This window comes from Fimicolochytrium jonesii (genome assembly GCF_025526975.1).
Source record: "Fimicolochytrium jonesii strain JEL569 chromosome Unknown EV422scaffold_9, whole genome shotgun sequence".
NCBI lineage: Eukaryota > Fungi > Chytridiomycota > Chytridiomycetes > Spizellomycetales > Powellomycetaceae > Fimicolochytrium > Fimicolochytrium jonesii.
Genome location: NW_026515676.1, coordinates 106,992 through 132,165, shown reverse-complemented (window position 1 = coordinate 132,165; position 25,174 = coordinate 106,992). Strand labels below are relative to the sequence as shown.

Genomic DNA, 25,174 nt, shown 5'->3' with positions numbered 1-25,174 from the left:
GCAAAACCTTAACAAACGGCCGTCGACGACGAAGCGGCACTTGCTCAAGAATCTCGACACACGAGTGACTGATTTGCTTCATCTCTTCCCGGCATCTCTGGCGTTGAGCTATACAGTAAGCTGGAACCATGACGGCCGCTCAGGCTCCCGACAACACAAACCCTTTCGATGCTTTGATCGACGCTAACGCCGCTGATGCTGTCTGTATCGTTGCATGCCGCTTGTTTTCGCGCACCACCTTGCTGACCGACACCAGGCCTTGATTTCCGCAGCGTACGAACAACACAGGACCAACCGCAATAAACGAAATGCAGACTTAATGCTCGATTCAACGTTTGAAGGCATGGTTCCAGATACTGTTCTGAGCGGGCTCTTGGCCAATCCTTCTGTCCCCGATGTGCGCAATGGCCTCAGCATTTGGGCAAGACCGCCAAAACACATATGCGGCCTGGTCAAGAACCTCCAGGATCGTCTGGCCGCCCTTGCACCCAGTCAGTTACCTCATCGCCGTTTGTAGCCTCTTTTGGGGCAGCTGGTCCCTAAACTTGGTTTTCAGACATCTGGATCGTGCCCGGCTCGTATCTCCACTTGACCGTGCTTGAGATCGCTCACTCAAGAACGCCCGAGGAGATCGCATCGCTGGTCGAGGTCTTGCGTCCGCACTTTGGCCGGATAAAAGATTGTTTGGCCGGCCAAAGTTCAAGACTTGTCCATCCGCAACTGAGCTTTGATGCGGGTGCCATTGCTCTAAGCTTTGTTCCTGATGTTTCTGCGTCGTACACCCATCATCACCTGCGAAGGGACGTTTCCGAAGCGGTTCGGAAGTCGCGAACGCCCCTCAAAGCCCGCTACGTGGTGCCAACGGCGCACATCACGGTAGCCCGCTTTGTGTCGATTAGCGATTTTGGTCGTGATGGCCAGCCGACGGATCTGGCCAGAGTGGCGAAATGGATCCGGACGATCGAGGAGATCAACCGGGAGCTGAAATCAGAGGTCTGGTCGCAACCAAGCTCGTCCTGGGAAATTGGCCCAGAGAGCCTGACAGCTTTCTTTGGGACAAACTGGTATGGGCACGCAGAGGGGTCTTTTAACTAAGCACTGCAGGCTGCTGGCCTTGTATGCATTATGATCAAACTTGCTGCTCGGAATAGCTGGCCTCAATCGGCGGTTCCATCATCCCTGCGTGCACTCCAATGATGAGAGCGCATATCGCGAACATGTAGAAAATCGTTCCGGTCGCTCCAGAAATGTCGAAAAACAGTAGCGAGGTGAAGCCAAAACCGGCCAGAGTTGAGTGGAGGTGACTTGGATAGGACTGCAAAAGGGAAGATTAGCCATTTTGCGAGAGGCATGAACGCAAAATGGCTCTGAGTTTCTCCTTACTTCCGCCCGGAAGTGTGGTTGGTTGGTTCGCCGGCATGGAGGAAATGAATTTGCATCCCGCTGCAAAAAGACCATGTCAAGCGTCATCACCGACTGATCACTCCCGAACTTCCCACCAACCGAGGATGTACAGTAAAAGATGGTGAGAAGAAGCCAAAAGTTGGTAAGGAGGAGGTACGCCGTCACAATGGCCACAAGAATGATGTAGTTGTTCTGAAAGGAGACGTCATGAATTGCGCGTCATATATGATAGAACGAGAACTGTTGGGGCTTCCATATCTATTTCCCGCCGCCAGAAGACTCGAGAGTCAAGAGAGGCTCGAAACTGAGATCATGACGCGTTTTTGACGCAAGACGCGATGTCTCCCGCCGGAATCATGTCGTTCCAAAACAGAACATTCCATAAACCCGAAATCCGCACTCGATCCTTGACATGGACGGCGATGCAGGCGGATGGACGCAGTGGCGGAATGTCCACCGAGCATTCGAGGGCCAAGGCCTTGAAGAGACCCTGAATGAAGCATCCTCTCCCCGCGGACCCTAGGCCTGCTGGCTGCGTAGGATGATCCTTCCTGCTGCAAGTTACATATGAGCCTATGGGCTAGTGAAGCGGGAGTTCTTTCTCTGTTTCCGGGTTATTTGTTTGTTCAACTTTGTACCGGGGTGTTTGTTCCATTCATGATAGTGAATGACAAGAGCCATTATCCGGCGTGCGCAGCGAGTCGGGGCTTTGCCGTTGCCCATGTGCATGTGTATAGATTAATAGGTGTCGCCGCCGACGTGCCCGCACCTCCTCAGCCGCGCGTTCCTTCGAGCTCTCCCCACATTCTCTGATGTCATCATCTCCTGTTTGAGCGCATATAAAAAGAAAGGGAGACCAGCGTTCGTCCTTTTTCCAAGGACAAAGCCCGTACACACCTACGTTCGTATACACAACTGCATCCAAAATGCCACTCCATCAGAGGAACAAGGATGTCCCTAAAGAACACAAAAGGAACCGGTAAGCACATCGAGAAACGGAGCGACATCGATCGGGGCGGGAATAGAAATCTAGCTGGGCACAACTACCCCCTGAATACGAAATGACGCACATCTGCTCACGTTTTTACTTCATTGTAGGCCTGGAGACTGGATGCCAACGGACCATCGCATCCATCGAGAATGGTTGGGTTCGGTGGTAGACCATGTGGACAAGAACCCTAAGCCACTCCATCCGGTCATCCAAGAATTCAAAGATCTAATCGACAACAACACCCGACTCTACCTCCTATTCAGCGGCATGTTCGAAGAGATCCCGAAAAAGCAGCCTTACACAATGGATCCCAGCGGCAATCACAAGCAAGTTCGAGATTACGAACACATGTTGCAGGTGCTTAACCACATCTTGACGGTCGCGCCGCACTGGAATGACAAGTCCCAAAAAGTCGGGATGGTCGGGACGCCCATTGGCGCCGTGCTGGACTGGCCTATGGGCACACCGAGCGGCTACGCGGCGTTCTTGGACCCGGAGGTGAACAAGATGCTAAAGAAGGTGTTGAACGAGTGGGGAAGATATCTCACGACGGAGGAGAGCGCGGCCGTGCTTGGCAACGACCAGTTCGGGTGGTTCAGCGAGCACGGCAAGCACGATCTGGAGATCACGGCCAACCTGGGCGAGGAGAACGCCGCGGCGCGCAAAAAGTTCGAAGACCTCTTCGTGTGCGACCCATCTGCCAAGTACCATGGGTATAAGTCGTGGGACGATTTCTTTACCCGTCAATTCCGCGAAGGCGCCCGGCCCGTCGCGTCGCCCGACGACGACGACGTGATCGCCAATGCCTGCGAAAGCAAGCCCTACAACGTCTCCAAAAACGTGCAGGCCCGCGATCGGTTCTGGAACAAGGGTCAGCAGTACTCGGTGCTGGATATGCTTGCCCACGACCCCTTGGCTGAGAAGTTCATCGGCGGCACAGTGTACCAAGCTTTCCTCAGCGCGTTGAGCTACCATCGCTGGCATGCGCCTGTTTCCGGTACCGTTAAGAAAGCGTACGTTGTTGACGGCACGTATTATTCCGAGCCCCTATTCGAAGGCGTTGGGGACCCGAACGGCGATCACCACGATATCGACATTAGGCAAGAGAGCATATCTCAGGGCTACCTGACGGCAACGGCCACGCGCGCCTTGATCTTCATCGAGTCCGACAACCCCCGCATCGGGCTCATGGCTTTCCTCGGCATTGGGATGGTGGAAGTCAGTACGTGCGAGATTACGGTGAAGGAAGGGCAGAAAGTGAAGAAGGGAGATCAGATCGGAATGTTCCACTTCGGTGGGTCGACCCACTGCTTGATGTTCCGCAAGGGCGTCGAGCTGGAAGGGTTCCCCGAAATCGGGAAGATTGAGCACAACTTCCCTGTGCGTGCGGAGGTTTGCCGCGTTGTCAAGAAGTAAAGCGGCGTTTTGGATGTAACCATGTGTACATAGTTTTGCCATTCCAAAAATATATTAGCACTCTCCGCACCCAAATCTGTCGTGATTCGCTACACTGATACTTTCGAATGAAACGGTGGCTTACAAGCCTCCAAATTCACGTCCTAACGTTGAGGGATGGAGAGGCGCTTACAAACGCCACATACATACATTGAATACCTAACGCTAAAGGGCGGCACCTCAAATTTGCGCTGGTGGAGCGCCTGAGGACGTTTCGATACGAGCCTCGGTAGCAGACCATGGCCAGGGGTCCGAGCACGCCTGCACCGCATGCCTTAGGCTCAGCTGGCGCCAAAGCCTCTCCGAAAATATCTCAAGGCTCCTCGTCGCTATCATCATCGTCCAGATCCGAACTTATGGAAACTTCCGAGATGTCATCAGAAGACCCCCTCACAGCGCCCAGTGCCAGCTTCAATTCCGGTCGTCCAGATGACTGTGGCTGTCTACTCGTCGAAGTCAGACTCGCGGGAGATGCCCTATCCTTCAGCAAATCCACATCGTGTTCCAGAAACCTCTCGATACTGCGCATTTCGGCGTCGATGTCCAGCGAAGGCAGGCTTTGCGACTCTTGAGACTTTGGCAGTGCCATCTGCAATCAAAGACGAGGGAAATATCATTAAACCCAACGACTGGCTCCTCCATAACAAGCGTTAAATGGTTACTAACCAGGTCGAGACGGCCCACATGATCTTCGCCCTGCGAGGAGCGATCGGCGTACAGATAGCTGAGAGAGTCTTGCCGCGTGATAGACGGTAACACCATGTCCACCCTCGTGGAAACATTGGACATTGCGCTCACAGCAGGACGCGTAGTGGGTGGCCGGTCGGGAGTCTGTCCGATGTTCTGTGCGGACCGCGGCGTGGTCACAATGGCAGGCCGATGGGAAGCTTGCACCGTGCGCTAAAGAGTTTACAATAGGTACGTATGAGTATCACTTTAGATTCACTCCTTTCGCTGAATAAAAGGGCATGAGCTGCAATCACCTTCGGCGTCCGATACGTCTTACTCGGACGCGGAGACGCGAGCGCACGCATCGAATTGAGGGCGAGGTCTTTCGGAATCTCAAACGTTGGAACATCGGCTTCCTGGCTGTCCGGGAAGTCAAAGATGCTTTTGGAGCTTGAAGGCTGGTGCTTGCGTTGGGCGGAGAAGCGTGCATTTGGTGTTGTCGGCATTTTATGTGGAGCAAGGTGTGGTTTGCCGGGTGTAAGCACGGAGATTTGGCGCTTCGGACTTGCCAGCGCAGTTGCATTGGGCGGAATGACGACGCTCGAGACGGATGGTGGTTTTAGGAGAGACGCATTGCTTTTGTTGGGAGTGAATGGGGTTTGCACGGAGACGGCCGCAGGGCGCGTATCCTTCGACTGCGAGATCGCGATCGATCTTGGCGTGTTCGTTGACTGGGAAACGGCAGGCGTGCTCAGGGTGGTCGTCACTGGGGGTGATTGCTTTCTCTCCCCATCGTTAGAGCTGACCGCGGGCGGTTCCATACAGGAGAGAAGGGTCTCGTGCAAACTCCGGAGGCCCGCCGATGCCGTCCACATCGGATGATGGGGAGACTCATCTGTTTCCGTTTTCGTTGATTCGTCGGAACCTTCGGGAACTTCAATCTGAACACGGGACACGCTGTGAATTGATCTATCTCCACCCTCCATTTGTTCAGACACCATTTGAGCGAGGGTTGTGCTGCGCGGTAGATCGGTCGAAGCGGTCCCAGTTGTGAGAGATACCTTCCGTGCTTCCGTAGTTATGGAGACCGTTGACCGTCCACTTCTCAGTTTGCGCGTTGTTTCGGTGGGGATCTCCAGAACCGCCACGGGTTCAGCCAGGATACCCTGAGAGGATGCTTTTGCGCTCGATGGACCTGCACATGGGTCGGCCACATCTTTATTGAAGGCTGTAGAGCGCGGCACAGCATTTGTAGTAGTGCCAGGAGAGTCATTTGCTGATAGCCCTGGGATCGCAGTGGTCACGGGACGACCACTCTGCGGCGTGCTTGTCGCTTCAACGGAAACCTCGGCAACCGCTAGGGCTTCAACTTGTCCATCAACAGAAGAAGCTGTAACGCTGGACGATTTCTCCAACTGTTCGGTCACCGGTTGAATGACCGCTGCCTCGCGCTCCACTCCAACTGTAGTTGCGTCCGTCGTGCCGTTTACTGATATTTTCGGCGATTCCATAGTTATCAACACCGCGGAGCTTCCACGTCTGGTCGTTCGCGACGTGCTATATGAAGCAAATCCATTTTTCGCTTCGCCTGGGTCCAAAATGATGTCAGCTGCAGGCGGCGTCCTTGAACGCCGAGTCGTTGGAGTAACCGACCGCCGGCGTTGAGACCCCAAAGTGCCAGGCTCCCTTTTCGGGCTTTTGCTCGACCCAATGAACGGTTGCAACGCCGCCAGGATGGACGTCCGAGGCGCTCGTTGACGCTTTCGAAGGCCGTGGAAAGCCGGTTCTGACTTTACAGCTACGAATGGCGCAAATGTATCGGATGATGAGGCCTCGTGCATTGGCGGTGTGCTTTTCCGGCCTGGGCGCTCAGACTTTGCTGGTGTTTTCTGCCGTGTTTGGGAATGTCTTGCCATCGTCGTGCCATTACCGTCCATGTTGGCTCTCCCTGCCCGAGCGACGTGGGAGAACGGGATGTCGGTTGAAGATTTCGTCAGCTTGCTCTGCGGGGGCGGGATGACTTCCACCCTGGAAGACGACTGCCGCGCAAGACGTGACCGTTTTGGAGCATTTGCCGCCGCCACTCCATCCTGTTCCAGCACATCTCCAGTCGGCTCAGCATGAAGTGCCGACGCAGAGGCGTCATTTATCGCACGCGCTCCCATATCTGACCGTGAACGTGAGATCGGACGATCGGGCTTCAGTTGCCGCCCTGCAGACGTCGCAGTCCGTTCAAGTGATGATGGCGGTCGTATGAGGGGAACTGTAACGAATTTTGGCGATTGCCGTCCTGCAGAAGTCGTAGTCTTTTCAAGTGATGGGGGCAGTCGTATGCTGGGAACTCCAACGAGCTTCGGCGATTGTCGCTCTGCAGAAGTGGGAACCTTTTTGAGTGATGGCGGCGGTCGGATACTGGGAACTTCGACGAGCTTTAAGGGGCCTGGCACCGCCGTAACACGCGCATTCTTTGCGGCTGCAGATGATGTGCCGCGTGTTGACCCTGTTTCGTCCGACTCCGATATCAGCTGCGGGGACTCAGAGCCGCTCAGCAGTTCGTCCATGTCAAACTCAGATCCCAGGGAGTGCCGCGGCTGGTCTTCGAGGGACCTCCGCGGGTTTGAAGGTCGCGGAGCTGACTCACACGGTTGAAATGTGAGCGCTACACTCTGGTCTGACGCATCCCGCTCTTGTGAGAAGTATAACGTTAGATCTCCTGCACTTTCGCCTCTGCTCCTAAACTTTCGAAGCCTCGATGGTGCTGGTGACTTGGTAATTCCGAGGAGCAGGCTGTCACTAAGCCTGGGCCTTTTGTCCTTTCGTCCATTCAAATCTTCCATCTTAAGGTCGGGAGTTCTCGGCCTTTTCAATGTTTTCACCGCCGGACGTCCTGTGCCAGCTGCCTGTGTTCGTCGCAGACTGGCTGATGGCGATTGGTCCGTTCGCATGAACAGAAGCTCTAGTCCCGTCTTTCTCGGACTTCTCGACAGAGGAATGCCTGGCAGTGCCAAATCCATCAGCGGCGTTTTGATCCGCCGCAGGATGGCCGGTGTTCGGCGAGACTTCGACAGGCTTCTGATGGACACGAGTGTTGGCGTTGCCTCGACGCCTGGCTTCGTGTCCCTCTCTAATTCACGTCGTTTGCGTTTACGGCCGTCCGCACCGTTTCGAAGCTGTGTGGTATGGGCAGGATCGTCCGCCACGATGACGATCGAGTTTCTGCCATTTGTCGATGAACTCTCAACAACGACGGGCATATCATCTTCATCCATGCGCTGACTGTGCTGACTGCTCTTCGCCGACAGCGGTGCCGCGTAGGTTTTCCACGCCCCACCTCCCGCTGCAGAGCTCTTCACCCGATTCCCCATCACCGCGGCAGAAGAGTCCGCCGGTAGTCTATGCCCTATTTTCGACCGAATAGCTATGAAACTGTCCTGCTTGTGAATGGCCATGCTATCCCTGCGTTCGTCCAATAATGCCTCCTTCGTGCAGCGTAGCGGACTACAGGTACGCAGTAGCGCTAAGCGACTGGGAGCCTGCTCCCTCCAACCGAACAATCGTGTCCCACTCGAGTTCGAAGGTACGCCCGTAGAAAAATCTCCGCGCAGACTGCTTCCACCACTATTTCCTGCCTCTTTCCACCCTGAAATCGTCACTCTCATGCAGCGTCAGCCAAGGCGGTACTCAGTGCCGAAAAGTCGAATAACACAGGTATTCTAATGCAAAGGCAAGACGGCCCTTGAGGTCACAAACATGCCAGCGTTGGGGAAACGCACGTTGCTGATATATATTGTATAAAGAGCCTCCGGGGCCCGTAAATGCGTCTCGATCTCAAGCTGGGTTGGGAGTTTTGCTGGAAGTTTTGTCCTTGGGAACTTCAATTTCGGACTCGCTTCTTGACGAATGCTTGCCGATATGCTGAACCCGCAAAACGCGTGGGGAGAACCGTCACAGGCTCCCATCTTTCCCCGCCGGCCTCTCTGAACATCTTTCCAGCGTCGATATCGTACGTGTTGACGCAATATACGACGGACAATAAACGTCCGGTCATCTGCATGGATCTATTCGTCATGCATGCTAAAAAGGGGGACCAAAACTTCTATTGAACTTCGTCGATATGGGTACGGGCAGTTTTCACCGAGCCAAAGCGGACAGCACAAAAATCGCTTCCCAGTCTTGATTTTGACGTCTACGCATGCGAGACGCATAGCTACGATGATCGAAGAAACGTGGAGTATCCGGCGCAGTTATGCACCCCTTTTCCACAAACGGCGTAAACGTCGCGCTTGTCCAAGTTGATGCTACGTATATATATGCGCCTACGTTGTTGCGAAGCAGATAAGTCACACGCCCGCGGATAAGTATCATACGAGCCCGTTGATTACCAATTGACCGTCACCCTCCGTCCTCTCAGAACGGCCTGCTCTTGCTCAAAACCAACCAACCAACCGTTCATCGTGCAGCCTCTACGACCACGGTGAGTGTCTCCTGAGACGTCAGTCAACCAGTTCTCAGGGAAAGGAGCTTCACTAGGTTTCCATAGCCATCGACAACTCACGCTTTCTGTCCAGAACTGTTTAGTGGCTGGCTTTTTCGAAACATAAAGCCTCCCATCGACGACGACGAACACCGATCCCGTCAAAGACATCCATTTTCCCACAACCCTTCACTCAAACACCCGAATTACGCAAAAACCCTACCAAATAAGCATGGGCCAACTCTTCTCCCGCATGTTCTCCCGCCTCTGGGGCTCCAAAGAAGTTCGCATCCTCATCCTGGGACTCGACGGCGCCGGCAAAACGACCATCCTCTACCGCTTCCAAATCGGCGAGGTCGTCACCACGATACCCACCGTCGGCTTCAACGTCGAAACAGTCACCTACAAAAACATTAAGTTCCAAGTCTGGGATCTCGGCGGGCAAACCTCCATCCGGCCCTACTGGCGATGCTACTACGCAAACACAGACGCAATCATCTACGTCGTCGACTCGCAAGATAGAGAGCGGGTGGGGACGAGTAAAGAGGAGCTGGTGGCCATGCTGGAGGAGGAGGAGTTGAAGGATGCCGCGCTACTAGTGTTGGCAAACAAGCAGGATATGGAGGGGGCTATGTCGCATACGGAGGTTAGCGAGGCGCTGGGGTTGACAAGTCTGAGAAACAGGACGTGGACGATATACAAATGTAGTGCAAAGACAGGGGAGGGATTGACGGATGCGCTGGATTGGTTGGTCAATGTCGTTTCGGGCGGGGCAAAGTAATATCTTAAGCGATGTAGGATGCAGCCTCTACTAGTCGCTTAGTCGCTAGAAGCCTTCAGCAAATCCGCTTTGGTCGCATTAGGGAGCTAGTTCTTCCTTGACCAGTCCCGCTAGACATCGTCCGAATTGTAACATATAATCGTGCTGTATCTCGTTGGTTGGGAGTTCTCCTTTGGCAAGGGGCATATGCGTTCGAAGGGCGGTTCGGGGATGAATGAATGAATACGAAATTGAAGTGTCAGAGAGCTGCTATGGTACTACATGTCCCTAGATTCTATGCTATGCAGGGACGATACGAATCGGTGGGGGATTTCTACTCCTTCTTCGGCTCAACAGTGAAATGAACCTCCGAGCAGTTCCGCAACTTCTCCGCCGCCTGCTCAGATGTCAAGTCCCGCTGCGGCTCGCCCATCATCTCGAAACCCACCAGAAACTTCTTGACCGTAGCGCTGCGCAAAAGCGGCGGGTACATGTGCAAATGCAAGTGGCAGTCCCCATCATGGTCCTTTCCATCGGTAGGCGCGCCATGCACTCCCATTGAGTACGGGAAAGACGTCTGAAAGAGGTTGTCGTACCTGCAGGTGATTCGGCGGAGGATGTCAGCGAGGTCGGTGCGTTGGGAAGCAGACAATTGGGGCAGGGCAGTGACGTGCTGCTTAGCGACAATCATGGTTTCGAACGGCCAGACCGCCCAGAACGGAACGACGCAAGCGAAAGAGTCATTCTCGCATACGAGGCGAGACCTATCCGAACTCTCCAACGTCGCGTAATCACACAACAAGCACCGGTCCGCGCCCTTCTTCTCACGGTACCGCCTCATTGCCCTAATCTCCTTGCTGGGCTCCTCCGGCACACCCTCCAACGCCCAGATCTGCCCATGCGGGTGCGGGTTAGAGCATCCCATCGCCGCGCCCTTGTTCTCAAAAATCTGCACGTAGTTGATGTATGGCACTTTGGCCAGCTCGGTATACTCGGCGGCCCATGCGTCGATGATGGGCGTGATCTCCGCGACGGTCATTTGCGCCATGGTTAGGTCGTGGCGCGGATGGAAGCAGATCACTTTGCATTGGCCGCGGACGCCTTCGGCTTTCAGGAGGTCGTTTGCGAGGGATGTGACTGACGATGACTGCTTGTCGTCGGATGTCGGTACGGGGCTTGACTCGTGGAAAGATGGCTGGTGTTGGTTTACGGCAGGGAAGTCGTTGGGGAAGATGAAGGTGCGGACATAGTTGGGATTCTGCAGCTCTCCGCCTACCCTGGAGTTCCCGGGGCTGACCAACGTTAGGAGTTAGTAGATGGACCATATCAAGGCCATACCGTAAACTTTAACCTCTCACCAAAGGTAGCACTTCGGATCATACTCCGGTCGCTTTTCCACCGTATTCGACTCCTGCTGACCTGTGGCAACACTAACAGAGTCAATTCCCGTCCGACGCCCTTAGCTCTCGAGGCAACTCTTACCTTGCCATGGTCGCTTCGCACGGTGCGGTGAACACAGAACCCACGACTCCGTCAACGGGTTCCATCTGGAAGACAAGTTGCGGATGAGAAAGTGCTCGTTCGAAAGATAGACATGCCCGGAACGGCATTCGCGAGCGAATCACGCACCTTCGATGAGAATGTTCCGTGAAATCAAAAACTTGCGACATTTGTTCGCAGTATGCTGTAACACGCTTCGAGGTCTCACTGAACGGCTTTAGGCGATGGGAGGTGGGTTGCCGCTACTTATATACGGCGTAATGTGGGACCGATGCACTGTAGGACATGGGGACATGAGGGTTTTTGTGTTGTGGACGACGGGCGGAAATGGCGTTCCCAATTGGATTATGGCATCCAAATTGGATCGGGATTCGGGGCGAAGGTTTGTGTTGTTGATCGATGGACGTCCCACTACTGTACAGTACTAGGCCTGACGCGTTCCGTCCACAAAAATGGTGGCGGCTCTCGACAGCTCTTCCGAAGACCAATGGGGGTGGGTATATTGACAGGATAAACAAAATAAGGCAGCTAAACTGCTTAACAAGAGGATCGAGGATCTCTGACACTCAAATCAAGTTCAAGGAAATGAAACAGTGTTGAGGTTGTCCAGGTCATGGAAGTTGGACTTGCAAATCTTGAGGACCGTCAGAGAGAAACAAATCAACAACAGATACAAAATCGTCGGAAGCCAGCACAGCATCGGCGTCGGTTCCGAAGGCATTCGGCTTCTCGTCACCCGGGAGCGTCATTCCCAACGACGTGAACGGAAAATCTGAGCCGCGGAATGGGCTGTCTTCCTTGTTGTCAGCGAGACCATTGAACTGTTGCTCTGACGGCGGGCCCGCTGATCCAGAAAAGACATGTTGCGTCGGAGCGCTGACAAAGTCCGAGACGACGTTTGGCGTTGTGGGGTCGAGTAGCGGCGGGAAGGGGGGTGCCGCGCTCAGTGTAGGCATTTGCGAAGGCACCACTGACGGACGGATGTGCGGAATGTTATGAACAGGGAAGGGAGAGTGTGCTGGGTGAACCGGGTACAGGTGAGAGGGTAGATACACGGACAGGTCGTCCGCGAGCGCGGAAGAGTAGTGGTCAAATGGTCCAGCGCTCGATGGATTGTGGCCTGGTGCGTAGACGCTGTGGAGGCCGGGGTCATTGTCGTCCCAAGGTACCAACGTTGCCGAAGACGACCCTGCAGCCATCAAAAGTTGGCGAGTGTCGAAATGGTGTGGGTCAAAGGAAAATGCCCCAGGATCTTTGCCTGGGGACCACGGCTCAGCCGAAATAGGGAGGGCGACAGGCAAAGTCGGTAACTTAGGCTTGAGGGAGTTGAGCGCGGCGTCGCTGTCGTCTGACATAGGCGCCTGCTTGGCTCTGTTCGCCCCGCCCGCCGTGCTGCTCTTCCCCCGATCCAGCTTTTCTTTTTTGACGCGACTGCGACGCTGTTTGTTTTTGCGAGGGGCATACTTGTAGTCCGGATGGAGCAGGCGATGTCGACGGCGCTCCTCTTCCGCCCGCGACTTATATATCCGCTTGATCTCCTCAGGCTCATTTTTCCACCACTCGGCAACGATCTTGCTGATATTGTTGTTCGTGATGCCTGCGTGCTGCTTCAGCACGATAGGATGCTTTTCTTGACGGTAGAGTATCCACGAGTTTGCCGGCCGTTTCGCATCTTTGGTCGTTGTCGCAGCGGCATTCTTCCCTGCGGACTTGCTTTCGCCCCAGTGGTCGCGCTCGTCCCCACCTTCATCGCCCGTAGAACCCACCCGCGTTGAGAGACTGCTCAGGTCTGAATCGGACGTCCGTAGCCGCAGCTTCCTAAGCTTGCCAGGCGCTCCCGGAGAATACATCGAGGGATTTGCCGCAGTTGCTTTCGTGTTTCGTGTTGGAGGGGCCAAAATTGTATTTTGAGCCAGCCCTCTCGTCGGATCGATGGCATGGTGGCTACTCAATATATCGGACGGGCCATTTTGGGGGCCAGCAGATGTCTGATAATTGTAACCAGGATTACCGTTGGTATATGCCCGATGCAACGGGTCGATTCCTATGGGCTGGGCTTCGTGAAATGAAATGTCAGATATTTCCCTGTCCCGCGATGGTTGCCAATTGCCGAGAGCAAGGTACTGACGATATTCATATGCACCGGAGTTCCAGACGGTATTGGCCGTCAAATGTTGAGGACGTGTTTGGGCCGGATGCGGATCAGCTTCATTGTCGCCAGTCGTAGCTGACGCCGACGAAAGATCCATCAACCCGAAAGGGTCGGCATGAACCAGCGATCTGCCTTCACAAGCGTGCATGAACGGGGTTCCATACTGACTAGCGGTCGCATGTGGGTCCATGTATCCGTACATCTGGAGAGGCATTGGTTGACCTGGCGGGTATGCATACCCGCCGACATGCGGTGGGCCCGAGCAGCCCACTTGCGAGTATGAGTTTGCGACATGGTCGGATGCATTCGGTCGGCCGCGTGGAGACGGCGGCAACTCGTAGTTGTCGGACGAGGGTGGCCATGTGGGGTTATTCATTTGTTGATAAAAGAGGTCGCTTTCAGCCATACTGGTAATGCTTCTTCGAATATCACGCGCAGGCGTCGACTTGGAAACGAGGCTTCGAAGATCGGCAGTGTTTACGATTGGAAAATCGCCAGTTGTTTACAATGATCAGCAAAAACCGGGGCCAACAAGGTATACGCAGACGAATGCGAGATGAAAGAGCAAAACGTCGTTCAGGCGTATGGTTCTGTGGCTCCGAGGCTCGAGTTGAGAAAACCGGTTTCCAGATATGTCAAGGTGGTCGACAGCGGGAGCCTGGTATAGGAGCCAGGTGTGCCCAAGTGTGAGCATGAATCGACTTGGCAGTGGCTCTGCTAAACGGGTCTAGGGGTGGTAAGTGAAAATCACCTGATGGAGACGATATAGGCGTAAAATCGGAGAGTGAATGTGTAGAAAGCCCAATGGAAGGGTCTAGACTCTCTGCGGTGTACAATCACCTCGCAAAAAGCCGTGCCCCCCTCTGATTGAAATCAACATTGGTCACTCACGTGAATTTGGCGTCGCGGCAGTCGCTGATTTATTTCACGGGGGCACAGCCTTTTGCGAGATGACTGTACAATACTCGTAGACCGTATAGTAGGGGCGCGTTTTAAAGCATGGAAGATCGCGAATACCGGCCCGGCTTGTTCTTCGTTCCCGGCGGATTTTGGATATCGGAGTGAGGCGACGGTGAAAGAAGGAGGAAGAAAGGCGCCGTGAGGAGAGTGCACGGAGTCTCGCCAATACCGAATGTGGAAGGCGGCCGAGCCACCGGCTGAGCAAATATAACGAGCTCCCAGTGTGAATCGAATGAATGGCACGCTGTCGTATGCTTATGTCAGCTGACCCGACTGCGCGAACTATGACGCAATCTCGCAACTGGAGAACACGGAATGCTTGACTCTGCCGATGTGCACATTCATTCGACTTTGAAAAGCCAAAGTCTCGCTAGCTCAGACTTGAACTCATCCTGTGATCTCAAACGGAGAATAGAAGTGAAAATGGCAGCCACTGTCGAACACACCCCTGCAACAGGAACCATGGTTGCTCCCGCAGAGGATGGGCAGCATCAGCCAAGTGCCGCCAATGCGCAGGCGCCGGCAGAATTCCAAGTCCCCACGCGGTCCATTCTCACTTCAGAGGACCTCGAAAAATTCCAAACCAGCGATACCCATAAAGAAATCCTCGGATTTATTGAGAGTCTGAGCGCCTCTGTACGAGGCAACACGCTGAGGACTGAGGTGCCAAAGAGCGAGGTGGGTTCTGGAACTCGAGATTTGGGAGAGTAGGCGTTGTTCGTTCCGGGCGCGACATGTGATCTCACGATGGACGACATTGTGCAAGAGTAGACCGTGAAGAAGCTTATATCGATACTGGATCGCCTGGATGAGTGGGTGAAAGAGATCCCGCCTGCGGAGAATGCAAAGTCCCGTTTCGGAAATCCTGCTTTCAAGACGTGGTATGACCGTCTGTCAACGGTGTGTTTGCACTGCCTTTGCTGCCAGATTTTCAGATGAGCAGGGCGCTTACAGTTGCCGTCCTTTAGCACGCGGAGTCACTGCTTGAAGAGATTGTGCCAGCACCAGCAGCGCCAGAACTGGCAACGTACCTCCTCAACAGTTTCGGAAACCGGAAGCGCATCGATTATGGGACAGGACACGAGGCTCATTTCATCGCCTTATTGTAAGTATCTTTGAGCGTCCGAAACAAGTGCAGACCATATGTGAAACTTACCTGGGTTGTTGCAGATTATGTTTGAAGAAGCTGGGCTTCGTCACCGAGCAAGATTATCCTGCATTAGTACTGTCGGTGTTTTGGAGGTGCGAGATTTCCCAGCGCTATCGACATTGCAACACCCGAGCTGAACCAGTTCCATAGGTACATTGGCGTCATGCGGAGTCTACAGTTCGCCTACTGGCTGGAACCAGCAGGATCACATGGTGTTTGGGGTCTTGATGACTACCATTTTTTGCCCTTTTTGTTTGGCGCTTCTCAACTCTCAGGTGAGACTCCTGCTGCAATTTCACCTCCCGAAACAACGAACCGCTCTGACATTGGCTACACTAGACCACAAGCATATCCGCCCGAAAGCCATCCACGACCCTGACATCGTCGAAGAATTCTCCAAAGACTACATGTACCTGGCCTGCATTAAATTCATCAACTCAGTAAAGACAGCCTCACTGCGTTGGCACTCCCCCATGCTGGACGACATCAGCGGGGTCAAGCAATGGTCCAAAATCGCGTCGGGAATGATGAAAATGTACGATGCGGAGGTACTGCACAAGTTGCCCATCATGCAGCATTTCCTGTTCGGATCCCTGGTGGCTTTCGAGGGAAGCGCGCAACTGCATTCACATGAGGGCCATGAGGATGGGCACGGACACTCCGTGGGTGGGAAGAGCATGATGGATGATGATGACCCGTGTGGGGACGGCCATATCCATGCGTTTGGCCAGGAATTTCCGCAATGTTGTGGGATTAGGATCCCGAGTGCTATTGCGGCTAGGGCGGCGGGTGGAGCGGAGGATGGTCCTTCACAGCCAGCTAGACCACGGCCGTTACCCTTCGATTAGAGCATCCAGGCCAGGAGCTCAGATCGCGACATGCGCTCAGCTTGATGAGATGCGATTTTTGATATTGTGACTTCTAGTGTACATATAATGCGTCACAGGCATTTGAAGCCGGTCATAATTTTGAATGAACATTTGCCGTCGAATTTGAAGCGGCGGTCCGCTTCGCAATCGTTTCGATGAGTTCTGCTGAGGCCTGCCAAATCACATCAAAATGAGTTTTGAACTACGGTCTCCAGGTCCCGCCTTAAGCGACTCACCTTAGCCCCCTCATCTAATCTCTCCCTAAAGAACTCCTTCGTCCCCTCGAACCGTGCCCGATATCCCTCGAAATCCCCCTGCTCAATGCACTCGACCCACCCTCTCGTCGCCGTATAGAACTCGCAATCATCCGCTCTAATCGATTTCTCGCGGAGGGCCGCGACGATGCTGTCTTCTAGTAGCAGAGGCGTGCGGAAGAGGTACTCGGTGCTGCCTAGGAGCATGCGGAAAGGCGGGGTTTGGCATATGAGGTGGGCGTATGGACTGGGGGAAGTTGAAGGCGGGTTGGTTGGATATGCAACATCAATATGTGCAGCTGAGCGATGCTCGATTGCGGCTTACTTTATACCGAGTTTCCACCAACAATCGACCACCGCAAGCAGTGAGAGGTGCGAATTCGGCTTCCAATCATGTCTCGGGATGGCGGAGAGCGCAAACTTATCCATGACATCGTCAGACAATAGCATGCTGCTTTGGCCCTTCGTGGTAGTCGTCGCAGATTTGCCAAACACAAACTCGGATGCCTGTGAGGGTCAAAGGAGAAGCGATGAGGGGTCGAACGGTCTCCAGGGCCTTGAATGCATACTTACAGCAGCAATGCGATTCCTAAACGCTTGGTCGTCTTCTTGGATCATCATCTTGAAAAGTTCAGAGACCGATTGTGCGTACTGGCGGACTTGCGCTTTTGCGCTGGGGTTGAGAAGCGCCAGACCTGTGAGAAGGGGTTAATCAACGGGATAATGAGCGTCCCACAGACAATCATTGCCCAATATTACGAAGATGTGTACCTGCATAAACATGCCATTTATTACTGTAAATCCGCAGCATCATGAGGGTTTTGACGTTCTCCAGGCCGCCAACATAAGATGGGTTCTCCCACTAGAGCATCATATATGTCAAGAATGAGTCAGATTGTCGGAAAAGATTTACATACAAAAGGAAGTGTTACATTACAGGATATACGGCCGCTGCTTTCCAAGCTGTTCCCATACTGCCAACAATAGGACGTGCGTTCAAATAGGTGACTATGCATCGCCATATCGTTACGCCAATGTGCGCCGATAGAAGCTAGTGACATAGGGTCCATCCGACCAGTGCTTCAAGCTCACCTGAGAAACGCTAAATGCGTCGCTACTTGAGTATCGGCAGTGATACGATCTGAGATTGCCGGACCCAATTCGCTCAGCAATGCACCTAGAAACCCTCAAGTTCAAACGACTGAAACTACCATGCTCCTGGTAAGACAAATATACGATCTTGGAGTTCAAAGCTTCCAGTATCCGAACCGTAAGCCGAAAGGCCTCGTCGTTGGATCGGTGCCGCATGACAACCAGCGGTTGTCCCGCCGGATTGACACCAGGGCCATGGAGAGAGTGGCATGTTACGATGTGGACATCCTGCGGGACGTGCTTCTCGAATGCCCGGATCTCAGGGTCTTTCACGGATGTCTGCAAGGTTTAACGTCAAAGCGTGGTTTAGTTTTCCGAACCCTGCCTCGGATTTGGATCGAATGTCTGAACGAACCTGTCCGCACACAACGGCGCCTATCTTCGTTGCTAAAAGCGATCGTGGGAGTATGATGAGTATGCGTTTCGCGAAAATGTGTCTTTCAGATGTTTGATACCTGGTGCATAGGCCGCCACCACCTTGTCCACGTTAGCCGCTTCCACACAATACATGATGTAGTCACTTCGACGTGCGACGGCAAATCCGTCAGGAAGAACGTTGATGCCGGTGCCTGCGATGGAATCCAGCTTCTTATTGCAATCGCTCAAATAAAACCAAGATGGGAGCGCCAAACCTTGCAGCTCGTCTTTCAATGCCTGGTATTTGGTGGGGATGTCGCAAACATTCACCCTAGGGAGCGGACCGTCATTTCCTCTTGTCCCAGGCACTCCCACACCAAGTCTCCTGCAAATACCGCTTCCAGCCCGCCCTTGCGAATGCTTTCGCATAAACACGGCCCATATCACCTATAGACCATAACTGTCCCGTGAGTGCTTTTTCGCGGCAGGATCACACAACGAACTATTGTGCACCCACCCATTCCTATGACACCCAACTCTACGACATCCTTCTCGTTGTACCCTACCATCGCCGACACAGTTGTTGAAGTCCACCCAAGAAGTCGTCTGTCGTCGCCGGAAATCACAGGAGCAGCGAACCAAACGGTGTCTGAACCTTTCGGCTTTCGTCCCAACAGTTGCAATGCGATGTAGAAATAGCTTCTGTCGAAACGTCAACTTACCGGAAGATTTCAGGGTCGTTGGGTGGTGACCTGGGTGGTGACGGCCGGTGACCGTGTCCGAAAAGAGGCCCGCATCATCGCAGTCATCACATGGAAGAGATGGGGACCAACGGAAAAGCGCGGGATGCTAAAGTCACCGCCCCCCCGGAGGTGACGAGCGCATATCAAATGGGCCGCGCTCCTGCCCTGCGCCCGCCTCTCACTTTCCCTGCTGAGCCAAATCCGAAACCGTGTTCTAAAGTTGCAAACAAAATTTTGCTATATAAGGGAGAACCTTCGAACGCCGCCCCCGCCCGAATCGAGCGCCAAGAGAAGGGGATAACTTTACCATTTTCCGGTATAGATTCTCCACTCTCACTTTTGGGGTCAGTTATCTGTAAATATCCATCAACTACCCATCAGCTATACCCTGGGGTCTCGCTCTGAACCCCCTGCGAGAGTCGTGTTCGGACACTTGGGCTACTACTGGAATCATCGGCTTTGGGCAGAGTGATTTGATTCCCAGCGGACTTCTCTAGGCGGCTTCACAGTCGTTTCGTGGTGTGAGGACAGACATTAAAGAAGGATTGCGAAAAAGCTTTGCGGCAAAGGAACGCTCCCTGGCGACGCTTCGTTTGCTGGTGCATCCGATAAGAGCGCATTGCTGCCCTCGTACCAGCGCATTGACCGGCGGTTTTCCTAAACGAAACACTTCCGGACTTCAAGTCATGTCTACAGCTGTTGTCGACAGGGCTGAGCAGGAAGCGTCGCCTGAGCAGGATGCCGGACCTTCTGGTTCGGGCATCAAGCCTATGCTTCAGTAAGTACCACTTGGACCGATATGATCAATCGGTCTATATGGTAGATTGTCGGAGCTTGGTGGGGTAGATCTCTTGGTCCCTGCTGGCGTTGGCTTCGTTTTCTGAAAAGCCTAGGGCTTGGTACCTATTGCGTTGGCGCGGGACTTGCGGGACTGCGGGATTCTTCCGCACGGTTGGTGTATTTTCGCAAAAATGAGTTTCTCAATTGCTTCCTTGCCCAAAAAAGAAACATCGTTGCGACCGTCAATCTGGACTGCCGTTTGGATTTGAAGACCATCGCGATGCACGCTAGAAATGCCGAGTACAACCCTAAGGTGATCACAAAGGCTACTTTAGTCTACCATGTGGCACTCGGGAACTTGAGCTAATCTTTGCCTCCTCAATCACGTTCACGTCCTGATCTCTATTGCGCAACTTCTTCGTTTGTGGTATCTTCCGATATCCTAGCGTTTCGCTGCCGTCATTATGCGTATTCGCGAACCGAAAACAACTGCGTTGATCTTCGCCTCTGGCAAAATGGTCGTCACGGGTGCCAAGTCTGAAGAACAATCTCGGCTGGCCGCCCGGAAATACGCCCGCATCATCCAGAAGTTAGGATTCCCTGCGAAATTCGCTGAATTTAAAATACAAAACATCGTTGGTTCGACCGATGTCAAGTTCCCCATCAGGCTGGAAGGATTAGCGATGGCTCACTCAGCGTTCTGCAGTGTAAGTCGTGGCATCGCGTTCTCGTTGCGTAAGACCTTGTTCTCATTGCTCGTTACTCTTGCCATCTACACAGTACGAACCTGAGTTGTTCCCGGGCTTGATTTATCGTATGGCGAAACCGAAAATCGTGCTACTGATCTTCGTCTCGGGAAAGATCGTGCTCACGGGTGCAAAGGTATGCTTAAGTCGTCACTGTCATCATCTCTGTCAAACGAGGTGCTGATTTTCTTTATTTACATCCCTAGCTTCGTAACGAGATTTACGAGGCATTCGAAAGCATCTATCCCGTCTTGGAACGTAAGTGCCTGAACTCGATGGCTCGCATATGTCCAGGATTCGCCACTAACGGCAACTTGGCGCCTTCAGAGTTCCGCAAATCCCAATAGAAGTGTTCGACTTCCAAGCAGTCGTACCCTCGCTTGTCTGACGACCTATGGATCGACAAACAATCGAAACATCTTAAGAACCTTTCGTCTCCCACAACATATATATAGTGCCATTTTGGAACGCGTCATCCATCCGCCTTCATAGAACCTTGGATGTCGCGAAGGCAACAAGTCCCCTTCGCATGTAAGGGAGGAAAAGTATCGTGGTCGTTGTTTCGCTGGGGGCCCTGAGGGCCGGAATGGCTTCTCTGAACGTGGTTGGTCCCCATCACTCGTGGTTGTGGTGTGAACCCTGTATAGAAAAACTTGAAAAGCACATTAAAAAAAAACAATAAAACGAACTAAACCAACTCCGGGCCCAAGCTGCAACGTTTATTGCCCTGCAATCTAGTGATGATGGCCATATATACAGGAGAAGGGGCATGATGCCGCTCACACCACCACACTCGCACCACTCGGTGACGTGTTCCCGGCATTTTTTGCTGCACTGGCCCTTGCACCTGCGTTCTGCGGTTTGCGAGCTGCAGCACTTCGTTCCGCGAGCGCTGCGACCGTGTACATCCGCTCGATCCTGTCGTACTCGGTTTGCACCTGATGAAGCAGTTTTTGCGAAGGCGGGATCAAACTGGCGTTTCTGATGGCGAAGCGCAAAGCCGGCGCCGGTTTCATGAGTGCCGCTTGTATATGGAGATGTAGGGATGTAATGAGTATCGCTGATTCCATTTTCCTGAGGCGTGCACTGCCATATGAACGCCTTGTACTCACCGATACTTTCTTCCACAATCTCAATCTTCTCATCTACGCCTCGCATCAACTCTCTCATCGGCGTGAACTCATCGGACGGCCCGGCATTCTTCGTCGTCACCCTACCACCCTTTGGCGTGCCTCTAGGCGGCAGGCTTGGCAGTACCGCCGTATTTCCACCCTTCCCACCCGCACCTCCGCCTTTCGTAAACCGGAATGGCGCTTTACCTCCAAACGCAGCCTTCCCCCTTCCCCCAGCAACCACCTGATGCTGATAAGCCTTCTGCGTCGACGCAAGCGTCTGCAGCGCATACGGCTTCGGCACCGGCGCCCACCCGCTGACTGGATTCGACAGCGCGTGGCGGAGAGCCCGCAGCGCACCCGTCAGTGTTTTCGGCAGCGGCGGCAGGTCCGCGTCTGTGTCGTCGTCGAGGATGTTGACGTCGATGGTGGAAAACGGGGATGGCGTCCGCGGCGGCGTGGACAGACCAGAGGCTTGCGATGAGCTGAGCGAGGACATGTGGTCGTCGGATGAGCCGAGGCCGCCTCCGCCTGTGATGTGCACGCGGGTGAGGAACGTATCGTCTTTCGCTGTTGGGTCGTATTGAAGCGGTTCCTCCCCATCGAGTGGTTCGGCGTCTTCCAGCCGAGCCCCCTCTGATCCTGGACTAGACCCCCTCGACTTTCGGTCCTCGCCTCTCTCAAGGCCCCCAAGTTCCATCCCCATCTTCCCGTCACTATCACGGCCGCCATCCAACCCTCCCTGCCCCATCGCCTCCATCAACGCCATCCTCATCTCCCTCTCCTCCCCGATCTTCACCAACTCCTCCACATCCGGAATAAATCCCTGCCGCACAATCTCCCTAAAGTCCTCATCGCTGAAATCATACGCTCGCCGTGCTTTGCGCTTCACGCCGGCTTCGAGCGTCCATTTCGTTTCGCCAGCGTCGGAGACTGTGTGCGAGGCTACGATGTTGCGACCGGAGATGGATGGTGGCGCGTTTTTGCGGTGCAGGTGGGAAAGGAAGCGGGAGGATGCGATTGTGGTGTGGTATTGTGCCGGGCGGGTGAGAGGGGCTGGGTGGAGGTGCCGTGGGACGAGGGGGGCGGTGTCGTGGTCTGGTGTGATCTCGCGCGGCGAGTCGATTGGGCGCATGAGAGTGGAGGTTGGGGAGAGGCAGGGGATGGTGGTGGTGGGAATGTTGTAAACGGCATCGGCGATTTGAATGGAGTACTTTTGAGGCAGTTCGAAGAGGGGGTTGAAATGCAGGTAGCCCAGGACTATAAAGGTATGCCACACGGAGAGTTAGAACGAGCATACGCTGCTTCGCTTAGTGTTAGTAGGAAGCTCACCAGTATCCGAATCCCCATCCCGGATGGTGACTTTTTGATTCACCCGCTGCATCACCGGGTTCCCTTCCAAGAAAACTCTCTTCAACGCAGGCAGCCATATCACGCCCGTCAGCTGCTCCGGCGATCCGATATTGTTGAAAGATAGATTGACCTCAACCAACGAATAGAATCCATCATATCTTGGCTCTGAGGTATCTGGAACTCCGGCGTGAAATGAGGATTGCGTTCTGGCTGGGGTGAGGAAAGCTAGCGTTGTGATGTGGTTCCGAGACAAGTTCAGCGTTTTCAAGCTGGTGCGATGCAATACGCGGTCAGTCGGTAATAATACGGAAGCAAGACATGTTGGCAGGAGTGATCTTACTTCGGTAGTGCCGCTAAGATTCTAAAGGTCTCGGGGCTGTTGATTCGATTGTTCTCGAGTGATAGCAGCTCCAGCCGTTTGAAACCCGGTCCACCGGAACTGTTCAAGATATTCTGCGCCCTATTGGCATCCAGCTCTCCCACTGTATTCTCCTCGTCCGCCACATCTGCGTTCCGGTCGACGGCGCTCTCCTCAACATCTTCCTCGCTATGCGCTACTTCCTCTGAATCTGCAGCATCTGGCGCCTCCGCGTCGCCCGCATCAGAGGCGGTGGCTATAGATGCATCATCGTCGTCTTCGTCAATCGTGACGGCCATTTCTTTGGCCACTTGTACAACTTGCGGGATTGTTGTTGGACGGTCTGAGGTGGACCCGTCCGCCACGTTTTCTTCGGAGCCTGGGTCGGCTGGGGTTTCAGCGGGTCGTTCAGTCGCCGGAACATCATTCGACTTTGTCGCCGTTTCCGCTATAACGGACGGCGAAGATGCCGCCGCTGCGTCCTCTGCCTTAGACACTTTCTTCTCCTTCCCATTCATCTCCTTTCCACCCTTCGCCTCCTTCCCGTCACCATGCGCCGGCAGTTCAGCCTTCAACCACCCCTCCAAAGCCTGCAAATCTTCCTCCGGCAAAAGACTCTCGATCACACGTTCCCGCCAATTAGTCATGTCCATCAGCGTTGTTGGTAATGATGTGAGCCCGTTGGTGGAGAGGTCGAGACGACGGAGAGAGGGAAGCGAGGCCAAGACCGTGATACCGGCGGGTGTTAATCGGTTGTAGGAGAGGTCCAATTCCTACTTCGGTAATTCAGGAGTATATCAGGATAGATTGGGCCTTACAGGGCTGTGGTTCTTCCCCACCATACGGAAACGATCCCGCATACGAGACGACCTTACGAACCTCAAGCCCCAGAAATCTCCCTTCAACCTCCAAATCCAGATCCGTCACATCGTTGCAAGGCATCACCAGCCTTCTCAGCCCCGGGAGAACCCCCAGTTTTGCCAGCGGCAAGTTGTTCTCACCGCAATGCAGAATCTCCAGATTGGCGAACAATGTGAGGTCATCTTCAATGACATGCCGTAGGTTTTCCCCCGTCAAGTCGAGGTAGTAGACGTTGTCGGGATCTTCTGCTGGTGCTTTATTTAGCTAATAGAGAGCGAGTAGGCACTTTAGCTTCAGAAGTGGTATGGGTAGCCTACTGGGACGCTATATATGTCGACGAAAGCAGTCAACACGCGGGCATACCATGAAGAAGCCATCCAGCACCTGCGGGATTTCGACATACTTCCCGCGCCGCTTTTGTGTCAACTCCCCTGGCCGCATAGAGTTGGCCAGGTATGGATCATCCTCGGCCAGTAAGAGCTCATGTTGATGTACATGGTTCTTTGCGGTTGGAGACATGTTGCTGGCTGCGACGGAAATGATGTGTGGCTGGCCGGATTTGTCGTTTGCTGGATGAAAGTGAACCTTCGCCTCGAAAAGGGTCCGGCCCAGTTGACACTACAAGAACCCAGACCTCGCGCCGACAGGAGTTCAGCTAGATTTTAGACAGTATAGAGATAATAGCCACAAGCTCAGGGAGCTATGCTACCCAACAAGTTAGTGCGCTGCATCTCCGTTCGCAAATGATTGGGCCATGTCCGATACCGTCAATTCAAAAGACGCGGTGTCGAATTCACGGTGGCAAAACGACTCTGAGAGAAAGCTTGACGAAGGACAAACGGACCATCAATCTCTGCTTTATTGGCAATCGCAGGAGTTGTATCGGACACCAGCCTGCTCAGACAATCTGCTTCCGGGTCGAATCGAAGGAGAGTCATAAGCAGGGCCCTACTTGCTGGATCCTTTCGCGGTTGAATGTCCAGAGCTCCCTTCCTGCAGCAAACCTAATACGAAGGACATTTGAACCCTTGAGAAGATGCCCAGCGAAGAACCTAGCATCGTTTCACAGTGCAT

General features: G+C 53.8%; 9 protein-coding genes across 9 annotated transcripts; 5 read left to right on the top strand and 4 right to left on the bottom strand.

The window, feature by feature from the left end:
- The first annotated feature begins 23 nt into the window (after positions 1–23).
- On the top strand, positions 24–1,134 carry EV422DRAFT_426515 (RNA ligase/cyclic nucleotide phosphodiesterase). Its single transcript, XM_053067137.1, has 3 exons — positions 24–200; positions 257–491; positions 557–1,134. The coding sequence occupies exons 1-3, from the start codon at positions 129–131 to the stop codon at positions 1,093–1,095; spliced, it is 846 nt and encodes a 281-aa protein (XP_052926147.1). The 5' UTR covers positions 24–128; the 3' UTR covers positions 1,096–1,134.
- A 1,196-nt stretch (positions 1,135–2,330) lies between these two features.
- On the top strand, positions 2,331–3,811 carry EV422DRAFT_550492 (Phophatidylserine decarboxylase-domain-containing protein; the record flags this gene model as incomplete). The annotated part of the gene is made up of 2 exons (XM_053071777.1): positions 2,331–2,383; positions 2,503–3,811. 2 exons carry the CDS (start codon positions 2,331–2,333, stop codon positions 3,809–3,811), a joined length of 1,362 nt encoding a protein of 453 aa, XP_052926146.1.
- Positions 3,812–8,793: 4,982 nt separating this feature from the next.
- EV422DRAFT_526490 (ADP-ribosylation factor family-domain-containing protein) lies at positions 8,794–10,010 on the top strand. Its single transcript, XM_053070140.1, has 2 exons — positions 8,794–8,993; positions 9,088–10,010. Exon 2 carries the CDS (start codon positions 9,226–9,228, stop codon positions 9,772–9,774), a length of 549 nt encoding a protein of 182 aa, XP_052926145.1. The 5' UTR covers positions 8,794–8,993; positions 9,088–9,225; the 3' UTR covers positions 9,775–10,010.
- On the bottom strand, positions 9,931–11,674 carry EV422DRAFT_426182 (galactose-1-phosphate uridylyltransferase). Its single transcript, XM_053067135.1, has 4 exons — positions 11,383–11,674; positions 11,236–11,300; positions 11,112–11,172; positions 9,931–11,045 (listed from the first exon to the last, which is right to left on the bottom strand). Exons 1-4 carry the CDS (start codon positions 11,421–11,423, stop codon positions 10,088–10,090), a joined length of 1,125 nt encoding a protein of 374 aa, XP_052926144.1. The 5' UTR covers positions 11,424–11,674; the 3' UTR covers positions 9,931–10,087.
- Positions 11,675–12,701: 1,027 nt separating this feature from the next.
- EV422DRAFT_487824 (high mobility group box domain-containing protein) lies at positions 12,702–12,917 on the bottom strand (the record flags this gene model as incomplete). Its single annotated transcript, XM_053067404.1, has 1 exon — positions 12,702–12,917. A coding segment is annotated over one exon (216 nt), but the record flags the coding sequence as incomplete, so codon positions are not given.
- A 1,725-nt stretch (positions 12,918–14,642) lies between these two features.
- Positions 14,643–16,401, top strand: EV422DRAFT_526481 (uncharacterized protein). Its single transcript, XM_053070139.1, has 6 exons — positions 14,643–15,043; positions 15,137–15,265; positions 15,334–15,470; positions 15,536–15,607; positions 15,666–15,790; positions 15,855–16,401. Exons 1-6 carry the CDS (start codon positions 14,681–14,683, stop codon positions 16,361–16,363), a joined length of 1,335 nt encoding a protein of 444 aa, XP_052926142.1. The 5' UTR covers positions 14,643–14,680; the 3' UTR covers positions 16,364–16,401.
- On the bottom strand, positions 16,402–18,917 carry EV422DRAFT_526472 (uncharacterized protein). Its single transcript, XM_053070138.1, has 13 exons — positions 18,665–18,917; positions 18,543–18,594; positions 18,423–18,478; positions 18,246–18,359; positions 18,146–18,177; positions 17,850–18,069; positions 17,731–17,779; positions 17,576–17,612; positions 17,410–17,500; positions 17,212–17,333; positions 16,964–17,145; positions 16,621–16,885; positions 16,402–16,556 (listed from the first exon to the last, which is right to left on the bottom strand). The coding sequence occupies exons 1-13, from the start codon at positions 18,714–18,716 to the stop codon at positions 16,476–16,478; spliced, it is 1,353 nt and encodes a 450-aa protein (XP_052926141.1). The 5' UTR covers positions 18,717–18,917; the 3' UTR covers positions 16,402–16,475.
- A 519-nt stretch (positions 18,918–19,436) lies between these two features.
- EV422DRAFT_425608 (TATA-box-binding protein 2) lies at positions 19,437–21,131 on the top strand. Its single transcript, XM_053067132.1, has 6 exons — positions 19,437–19,668; positions 19,896–19,983; positions 20,117–20,377; positions 20,451–20,552; positions 20,623–20,674; positions 20,744–21,131. The coding sequence occupies exons 1-6, from the start codon at positions 19,577–19,579 to the stop codon at positions 20,761–20,763; spliced, it is 615 nt and encodes a 204-aa protein (XP_052926140.1). The 5' UTR covers positions 19,437–19,576; the 3' UTR covers positions 20,764–21,131.
- EV422DRAFT_425947 (uncharacterized protein) lies at positions 20,829–24,731 on the bottom strand. The gene is made up of 6 exons (XM_053067134.1): positions 24,464–24,731; positions 24,119–24,364; positions 23,222–24,012; positions 22,861–23,150; positions 21,529–22,788; positions 20,829–21,440 (listed from the first exon to the last, which is right to left on the bottom strand). The coding sequence occupies exons 1-6, from the start codon at positions 24,617–24,619 to the stop codon at positions 21,196–21,198; spliced, it is 2,988 nt and encodes a 995-aa protein (XP_052926139.1). The 5' UTR covers positions 24,620–24,731; the 3' UTR covers positions 20,829–21,195.
- Positions 24,732–25,174: the final 443 nt, after the last annotated feature.